The sequence below is a fragment of the Tribolium madens genome, unplaced genomic scaffold (genome assembly GCF_015345945.1).
Source record: "Tribolium madens isolate multiple individuals breed KSU strain unplaced genomic scaffold, Tmad_KSU_1.1 Scaffold_97;HRSCAF=244;Tcas5.2_LG3a, whole genome shotgun sequence".
In the NCBI taxonomy this organism is placed as follows: Eukaryota; Metazoa; Arthropoda; class Insecta; order Coleoptera; family Tenebrionidae; genus Tribolium; species Tribolium madens.
The window spans coordinates 7817961-7827871 of record NW_025401069.1 but is presented as its reverse complement, the minus strand read 5'-3'; the positions used below and the strand labels follow the sequence as shown (position 1 = coordinate 7827871).

The 9911-nt window shown below is 31.2% G+C and overlaps 1 protein-coding gene across 5 annotated transcripts; it reads right to left on the bottom strand.

Moving 5' to 3' along the window:
- Positions 1 to 2084: 2084 nt before the first annotated feature.
- On the bottom strand, positions 2085 to 9448 carry LOC123014072 (EH domain-binding protein 1). 5 transcript variants are annotated; one of them, XM_044412942.1, is made up of 16 exons: positions 9289 to 9448; positions 8771 to 8887; positions 8214 to 8421; positions 6566 to 6747; positions 6299 to 6507; positions 5945 to 6250; positions 5765 to 5897; positions 5599 to 5717; positions 5340 to 5548; positions 4805 to 5281; positions 3978 to 4112; positions 3668 to 3854; positions 3486 to 3625; positions 3208 to 3431; positions 2967 to 3155; positions 2085 to 2914 (listed from the first exon to the last, which is right to left on the bottom strand). In XM_044412942.1, exons 2-16 carry the CDS (start codon positions 8872 to 8874, stop codon positions 2836 to 2838), a joined length of 2901 nt encoding a protein of 966 aa, XP_044268877.1. In that variant the 5' UTR covers positions 8875 to 8887; positions 9289 to 9448; the 3' UTR covers positions 2085 to 2835. The 5 variants fall into 5 exon arrangements, with proteins under 5 accessions (XP_044268877.1, XP_044268879.1, XP_044268878.1 ...); XM_044412944.1 differs by having other exon boundaries at positions 3978 to 4073; XM_044412943.1 differs by lacking the exon at positions 9289 to 9448 and adding an exon at positions 9105 to 9230.
- Positions 9449 to 9911: the final 463 nt, after the last annotated feature.

Below are 9911 nucleotides of genomic sequence, written 5' to 3'. Positions count from 1 at the left end.
TAATTTTGTTTGTTCACGCATCATACTCTAATAACCGCAAGAAATCAAATCCTTACATAAATTTAATTTTTTACTGCGGCAACACTGACATTATTGATTTAGTGTGGCAGTTTATTAAAAAAAACTATTTTCTATTTTAAATGATGTAATTTTTTGTGCAATATTTTATACATATGTATTTCACAATTGTCGAAAAAGCTATTCGATACATTGCTCCAAGTCATTTCTTATATTTATTGCTGTATGATCAAAATGTTTTGGTACTGTGTTTTAAAAATATTCGATTTGCTTTCACCGGTTCACGAGAAAATATGGATTTATTAATTTGTCAGTAACATGTTTTAAGTTTTCACTTTTCTAGTTTTCTATGATTATACTGGTAATACAAGGAAAAAAACGTTAGGTGAACAATCGAATTCAAGATGGTTATTAACACACCAGTTGTAAATAAAAAAAATCCACTCCTTTTTCCTATTCATCAATATCAGGGGTCAGTAACCATTAATAAAGTTATAAAAAATACTTATATTTAAAAAAGCAAACTCTAATAAGCCAAATCTACTTTTAGATACGGTGAACGCATTTATTATTATGTGCTCAGTAAAAAATCTAATAAATATTAATTTAATAATACTAATATACCAAGAGCATGATAAGTGGATTATGACCCAAAGAAATGTTTGAAGCCCAACATTAGGAAAGCATTTAATTTTCTGTGCGTCATTATCGACAATTATGCACGTGATACATTCAACATTTTCTTGTATTTTGGATTGCATTTTGTTTCTCTCAAATAAGAATTTAATAGCTCCCGCAATTTTGTTGTAAAAATCGAGATCGCCCATTTTGCCACTGTTATAGATTCCATGTGATTCCGTATGAAAGCCCAAAGGGTCCTCAGAAAAGTTTATCGTTCCAAAATACAAGAGCATTATAAGGATGTATTAATAATTTAAAATTCAATATTTTTAATGTAAACTAGCTCGTGAAAGCAGAAAAAAATGATTATTAAATAAAGCGGTAATATTTGAACAACAAGCACATCATTTATGTAAAAGAACAATTTAAAAGTTGCGAGAAGGTAGGCAACCCCATACATTGTAGAACATGTGCAAATATTTTATCAAGCAATAGTAGAGCTCAAAAGAAATCAAATAACTCAACTTGCCTTATCTGAATCTTTATAGTTTCTGAGTGAAACCTTCACATTGGCGTCGAAAAAAATATCAAAATAATGAAACATAAACGAATTTTGAACATTTCGAGTCCTTTATCCCAAAGTTTACATTGCTAGCAATAGGTAACATTTGAGGTAATGAAATTGAGTGATCTTCAACAAACAAAATCAAAAATTTTTACCGTTTTATGAATTTTTTTTAATGAAGACTCTTCTTTCTGTGTCTGTTTTTGCTGATTTTGACTATCTTTCTTTTAAACAATTTTAAAGAACTAACCTCAGAGATCATATTTGTTTACAATTTGAGTTGGTGAAATACAAGGCTGCACCAGAAATTTAAATTTATTCGACGAACAAATTATAAACATTCGGATAAGGAGAGTTGAGTTATTTTGACTTCTTTTGAGGTTTACTATCACCTCTTAAAATATATTTACATATACCTCAAAATCACCCTGTATAAAGAAATAGTCGAAAAATTGTTACTTATTGTTTCTAATTACTTAAAATGGTGAATTGCCCAAGCATTAGAAGGACCCTAGGCCTCCTACACCGGTCAAAATTGACTGACTAATAAAACAACGTAAATTTTGTACCGTGACAACACATTTTTTTTAAAATTATCATATTATACTACAAAAAATGTAATGGTATAAAATATAGAAATGTTAAAAATAATTCCAGCACTTCCCCAGTTGCATATGAAGAAACGACTGATTTAATTTTTTTTTAATCTGAGTTTGAGGAATTACTATTTAGACGTTTTTGTTTGAATTTTAAATGCATCGTCACGAATTTTGGGATGGTGTATTAAAAAACAACAAACATTAAATTTCTGTTGAGTTTCAAATGCAATGAAGAATCTTTTTTATTACATATAACAATATTGGAAATAAAAAAACAAAAAAGTAGTTTGAAGTTTATTTACATTAACTTAATTAATCAATTACCTTATAAATAAATATACATCAATAAAAAAAGTTATTTTACAACCACTAATGCTAATTTTAAGCTAATGGTAGGACGATAGGTAAACACAAATCACGTAATTACGTACAAGTGTACACATAGCGTAATCTATTCACATCCAACGATTGTTACAACCAAGTTTGTAAATATAAATATTAGAATGCATGACCATTAAAATATGACCACCAATATAATCGCTTTTTAACTAAAGCCATGCTACAATCCTAATCAAACGTAGCAAAAAAAATGTCTCTTATTATATTGCACTACCACGTGGATGGCGTAGTTTACAGCCCATTTAGATCATTTAATTCGGATTATCCAATCCTTAGTGAAATGTGTTTCTTACATTTACAACAATTAAATAAATATGACTTAAATACTCGCAAATGTTTTTGAATCGTATCAGAAAACAAAATTGTCTTTTTATTAAAATAAAAACATTCATTAAAATAATGAATTAATAATTTACAACAAAAAATTAGTTATTCGAGATTAAACAAATTATTTCGTAAACATCGTTAAATCAGAGAAGCTTTCTTTTCTATTGCTTATTAATTCTAAATAAAATATCACATAAAAGCACCATTTCATATTTGTAATTTGAAGCAGTTTTGACGAAAATTACAAAATAATTTGTAGGTGTTTTTCAAAACTAAGAAACTTATAATTTTTAAATATCAAATTAATTACTGAATTACGCATTTTTCCTTCGGTTGTAAGTCTAACTGTGATAAATCTTGTTCTATTAAATCGTCTTCTTCGATTCTGTAAAAATAAAACCGGCAACATTAAAAGGCAACAAATAATTACTACTTACGCTTTTTCTTGATTGTCCAAATGATGAACGAGCTCATCTCGTTTATTAACTATTTGCACAAGTTCATCTAACAACATTTGCTCGCGATTTCTTTGCTCTTCCGTTTTTCTCCAATCTTCGATCGATGCGATCTTCTGCAATTCTTTATTTAACAGTTTATATTTCGTCTCTAGATCGGCTTCTTTCTCTCTAAACACATTCCATTAAAAATTATGTAAAACACAAACTAAAAACAACTTACAATATGTTAAGTTGCATTTGCCTTCTAAGTAAAGCGTTTTTCTTATTAACAAACATAAACCATTTGGCCATAAGAGCTTCCTCCTCCTCTCCATTACTATTTGCAGATTCCATTACTAGTCGCAACTGTTTTTCTAGAACAGCCGCCTGTTCATCTATGGCACTTTGCTCGCGCTCTAAATCTTCCATTTCTTTATCAATCCAATTATGTACATCAATACCCATCTTCAAAATTAATTTTATTAATAAAAAAGTTAACAAAACTTTACCTCAACTCACTTCTTTTAACCCTAATTCGTCTGGTAACTTATCTGGAGTAATCCTTTCTCTACTACTAGGACTAGATCTTTCTGAATTCCCTTCCGAATTATCCTTACGAGAATAGACATTACCGTTCTTTTCAGAACCTGTAAACATTCCTAAATACTCGCTGACCTCAAATAGAAATAATTTTTATCTACCGGTGCTATTTTGACGTTCAAAATTTGCATTCCCTTCATTCAAACTCTTCTCTTCATTTTCTAAAAAGTTTTTAACCGAGTCTGGACTCAGCCGAATAATCTCAGTTTGTGGCGTAGAACCTCTCCGTGCTTCGGCCAGTATTTTCCTTGCTCTTTCACGCAGTTGCGCTTGTCTTTCTTCTTCAGACTGTTAAATCGGATTAAAATTTTAATAATTTCATCAAAATAACGTAATGTAGAATAAAAAATTAAAAATGGTATAATAATGACAAACTAGCAAGATGAGAAGGGCTAGAAAAAAGCTACATACCCTAGTAGGGGAAGTGGTGATGGAAGCGTCTTTTCTGGCCTGTTCAAGCAACTGCCTGGCACGTTCTCTTTGCTCTGAATGCCGCATAAGTATTTGCTGCACACGCGTCAAAAACATTTTAATTGCAAGCCAAACCTTCACAGCAAAATGTTAATTTATTAGCATATCTCCTAATCATTACACTGCCCCACTGACTCTGTATTAACAATAGAGGACGTTCCATATTTTCAAAAATAATATCGGTGATAGGAAAAATTATGCATTGGAACGAGCAGTGGTGTACTAAATTAACAATGCGAGAAGCCTAATTTCAAACAATTTTCTTTTAAATACACACACGAAAATACTTGTAAGATAAATTTCAGTTAAAAAGTCATCTTTTTCAGTAATTCATTGCGCATCTTAGTATCTACCTTAAAATTGTTGGCTTTACCGGGGTTCGAACCCCGCAACACTACCACGCCGCCGACATTTTCTCTCCTATAATCCAATATATTCATACATACACAAATTTTTTCAAAAACTTTCTCGCGTATCTACAACGTTTGAACATATTTCTGAGTCTTTTGCACTATAAGTGAATAATTTTTGAAACTCGATCCAAGAACGTTTTATCTCTTTTTTGTTCTAAAACTAGTTATTAACTATTGTATGTTATTTTTGCAAATACAAATTTCGATAACTCAAGATTGTTTCTGCAGATTTAAAAAGCATAAACTGTCAAAGTGAAATTAGGCAACTCAAATCAAAAGTGATTCAAATGGTCTCGAATAAATGCAAAAAACCAAACTTGCAAAAAACTTAAAAACACTCTTGTTAAAACTCACCGCGTTCGGCTTGGGAAGATCCGAAAACACATCATTCTGATTTTCCTTTTCCTTATCTTTAATTTTATGATCGCCAGATCCGTTCATCTCATCGGCTTCAGGTACTTTGCTATTGATGACTTTATTATCAGTAACTTCTTCCTCATCATCAGATCCGAAAGGATCTGTGAGTTCTCTCCGTGTCATTAAAAGCGGTTTTTTTACTTCCGGCTTCTTGACCTGAATTTTGTCTTTCGAAGGCGAAGACATTACTTTACTCATAATGCTTTTAGAGCCAAACAAAATAATGTCTTTCATGTCTTTAACAACAGTCGGGGATTTTTCTTTGGATTCTTTTGGAGTTTCTGCAGGCTCATTGGTGATTTTCAACGGAAGCTGTAATTTCGATGCGGCGATTTTCATATCTTGATGTTGACTAATTTCCTTATTTGTCTGATTTAACTCTTTCTCTTTTTTAGAATCTTGTGATTTATTTAACTAAACATAACAAAACGGTTTCATTTTGATAACGTTTGACCTTGACATGCTTTACTACCTGTTGATTCTGCTTCGCTTTCCTTAAATTAATAATCTCTTGACCAAAAACTTGTTTTGTAATATCTGTATCTTTATCAGTGTTGAATTTCCCAATGACATAATTACTTTCCTCGGAAGTTTTACCGATTTGTTGCACCTCTAATTGATGACCCGTGAAGTGTGCCCTCAGCTGGTGCAAGTAAGTCATTACTGCCAACTTATCAGGTACTAAAATCCCCTCTTAACTATATTTTTATTAATAATTTAACAAAACCAACCTGCCAACATATGCATATCAGTAGGTTCAATCACCCTCGGTATTCCTAACTTATCACCGGCATCGAACGCTATCTTACAATTTCCTTTCACATCGTGGGGTGAAAGAGAATTGAAGTCACTATAAAAAAAAATTAGAAAAAATTCTGGCACCATTTGATCACTTACATTAAGTTCGGTTCAAAATGATGTATAAGGGCACAAAACGCCATTCCGTTCCTCCAACTCGTCGTCAAATTCGTAACCTTAACTCCAGGATAATGTTTCGTCATTTCTTTACACCACTCCAGTAAATCTTGACCTAATACAAAGAAGTTAATAAGAAAAATTTTTTTATTTATTGATCACCTGGAGTTGTCAATTTTTGTGGTTGATTCTTTGGTAAATCAATATGTTCCTTCAATTCTAAAGGTTTTAATTTCAAATTTACACTTTTAGGTCTCGTCACACTCTCACTCTCTCCATCTTCCTCTAACGCATCTAACTTGTCTAACAATTCAGTACATTGTTCTGAGTACGGGTCGACATCATCCTCGGCAAAATCGCTAAATCTAGGTGGTGGAACCCCGGAAACTTTGGGCTTTTCCGAAATCGGTGAAAAATTCTCGGCTGTCGGAGTTTTATCGTCTCGGGAAAACGATTGAATACTTGCAACTTAACCAAATTTTAACAAAAATTTCAATCAATTAAACTATAACTAACCACTAATTGGAGTACTCGCGAAATCAGACCCGGACAAACTATTTGTCATTTGTTGTAAATGTTGGGTCACTTCGTTAATACTGCTTTTGACCGAATTATCGTTCTGACATAGAGAGAAATCGTCGTCTTCTACATCTTCTAATGCGGCAATATCATCGCTGTTATTATTTACAGACATTAGAGACGCCATTGACTGCATATCTTCATCCCTGGTAACAAAAATACGTAAAATAATAGCCAATAAACGTCTCGTAAATCACAACTCACGTCGCTTTTCCTTCTCGTAAAAGAACGCAAGATAGAGTGCAGTCAAGTTTGGCGGAAGTAATTTTCTTTGTTGTAGTCTTAAACGATATTTGTAATTCTGAGTGAGTTGATTCGATGCTGGCATACTTTCGCATATTGACATGTGCAACGGCAAGTTGTCGTCTTTTTCCGGTCGTTGGGACCTTTCAAGTCAAAATTAATACAATTGTAAAAAATGCATTCTCACATAAATAAATATGTAGTTTCAAAGATATTTTTAGACATGAGTCGTAAGTGTTTATTAATGATAATCAAATGTACAGTGATTAGAATTTAGTTAAATAATAATTAACATAAAACATGTTTCGTCTCAGACTTAAACTGCATGAGTAAGGAATTCGTAAAAAATTGTAATCACAACTGAATCATGAATCTGGGTTTAAATCATCATAGACAAAACTGTATTCTACTCTCGTGACAATAAAATATTTGTCTTTTTTCTTTCTTTGTTAATCAATTTCTTGCTTAAAGTAAATAATGAGAAACAATTAAAAGTTAAAAAATCTCGTACAAAGCTTTCATTAACGTAATAACTGAGTACTAAATACACTTTTTTAAATTCAAATTATCGATGAAGTGAATAACGCAAAATAACAAAATTGACGAAAAGCTTAGACTGTGTTGTAGCTTGTGAAATTTCTATTTTGAGTCATTTAAGAATCAAAAATAAATGGTTGTGTAAATATATTTCACTTTTTTTGTATATTAAAAGAAGATAAGACAAACTGAGAGTAAGTGAAAGACAGAAATGAAATAACAGTAAAAGAAAACTCTATAAATTCGGAAATATTAAATTCTCAATTCATTATTACAAGTATAAATTTTCTTCTAAAAAACCTATTAAGCAAGCGATTTTTTTGGTTACAAATTAAGAAATTGATCTTTAATTCAACACCTTTATAAAAGTCTAAACCACAAAATAATAGAGTTATCAATTATCATATCAGGTTAATTTTACAAGAATGTCCTCAACAAAATATGAGCCCAGTTTAGTATCAAAATTTTAAGTAAAGATTAAACAAAATAGGTAACTAAGTTTTTTATCGCTAGAAAACACACACACATAATAAGAAACACATAATAAGAAAAAAATAATAAGAAACCGAATTCAAAAACGTTTTGGGTTCTAAACGAATTTTTAATTTGTAAGCAAAATTTCTAATTATTTATAAAACAAAAAATTCAGCATACATTGAAACATAAGAAAACTGTTTTCCTGTTATTATAAACACCTATATCATGTTTTCAAATTAACAAACTTGTTTATTAGTTTCAGTATTCAATAAGAATGAATTATACGTTTAGTTTCAGTTAAAAAATCTAGTACTCTATAATAAATTTACTTTAACAAAAAATAAAAATTAAATCTGCAACAAAAAATCTGTTTGAAACAAAATTAATTAATGTTTGCACACATAAAAACCTTATGTCTACACAGTTTTCTTCATCTAGACGCAAATACTGTTTTTAGCAAAACAATTACTTAATTTAATTTAATCTATCACCAACAATAGAGTTAGATATAGCCTTGGCGTTAGCCAAATTCATAAATTATTTATCTTTCTTTAAATAAAATATGTATTAAAATCTATTTCCTTTAAAAACTTACATCTTCTATAATAAATGACCATTCTTTATCTTCTAACTCCGAAGTTCTAGGATCCCTAAATAAAGTAATAGCTACTTGATGATTTTCTGGCACGGGCCAAACCACTAAACCCTTGTAAGCATTTTGAAGAGTGGGCTCCCATGCCATTGGGGCGGAAGCCACCCTGCGAGACCTACGTGACCATACCAATGACAGTTTGTGGGGTTGCCTAAAACATAAAGTAATGATATTCATTTAGCATGAAGAATAAACCTGTAGGGACTTAAATTAATATTCATGACATGTCATTGACCAGATAGTAAAACAGGAAATAAGCGTGACTGCATTGAAATTTTTTGTTCCTGGAGGAAGTGCAGTTGGTCTAATTAAAGAAAATAATAATTGCTGCTGCATTATGCTGGTTATGTAACCTTGTTTGGCTTATTGATTTTCGCTCGTAACTGTGGTTGATCAAAGCACGAAGTGTCCCCATTATAGGGTTTCAAATATCTCATAAATCATCTTGAGAAGCTTAATGAAATGTAAACACTGCAATCAAAAAATAAATATATACTTGCCATTTTGAGGTGAATTCTACTGCGAGCTGATGATATGACACCGTGAACTGAAACTTTGCCGCACGTTTATTCACTCTCTGAAGTCGTTTCCAGACAGATCCCATGCTGGAACCCTCACTAACACAAGACATCATTGTGGACAGGTCAAAAAGTAAACAAATTAGATGTAACTTTGCTGGGGGAAAACACAGACATCAACATATCAGTTTAAAGATAAGCACGAATTGATAGTACGGCGAACAGGATGAAAATGTGAAATTATCAAAAAGAGTAGATAAAGAGTGCATGACATTCCTCAAACAAAGTTATAAACAATGTGGGTAAATGTTTATACCTAGTGATAAATTAGATGGTAATAGAACAATTTGCGTTCAAAAAATTAGTGATTTGCATCATTTGTAAGAACTTTGACATTATTAATTATTAACCTTGTATGAATCACTTGACACTTGGGTCAGTATTTGGACATTGACAAATTTCCAAATCAATTTACGCACCAGGTTTTTTCGTTAACATACCTTCAAGATTACCTCCACTAGTAGTTCATGGTGGAATGTTATTGGAGAAAATAGAAAAGTTCTGATATATGCCCCTAATTTCCTTATAAAGATAAACAGAGCGAAAAGATGTAAAATATCAATTTATTTTTCTCTTGTCATTTCACTGTTGTATTGACAGTTTTGCGCTCCCTCGGTAACAAAGATTACTGCTGCTTACTGTTACCATTTGTTTTCGCTTTGCGCCATAGATAGCACTACCAGCACTGAGTTAAGCTTCAGGACCGTATCCTATTTAAATTGGCCACAACAAATAAAGTAATTAAGAGTGTTTCAGACAAAAACTCTGCTTCTCTTGGAATAAAAATAAAAAACTATAAATAAAGAATATGCTTTGATGTCAGTTTTCTAATTGGTTTTCTCTGAAGCATTTATTAAAAACTGCATTCTTTTAAATTTTTGTTTTGAACTATTTAAACAAGCAAACAAATGCATTAAACAAGTTTTTAGATAACAAATAGCACAGAAAATTTAACCCTTCGTTAGTCGCGCATACACGGTGAATAAAAAAGTATGGAACCAAGCGTTTTTTTCGAAAACTAACTAATTTACAAAAAAAACACTTTCCTTATCCTACTTATTTG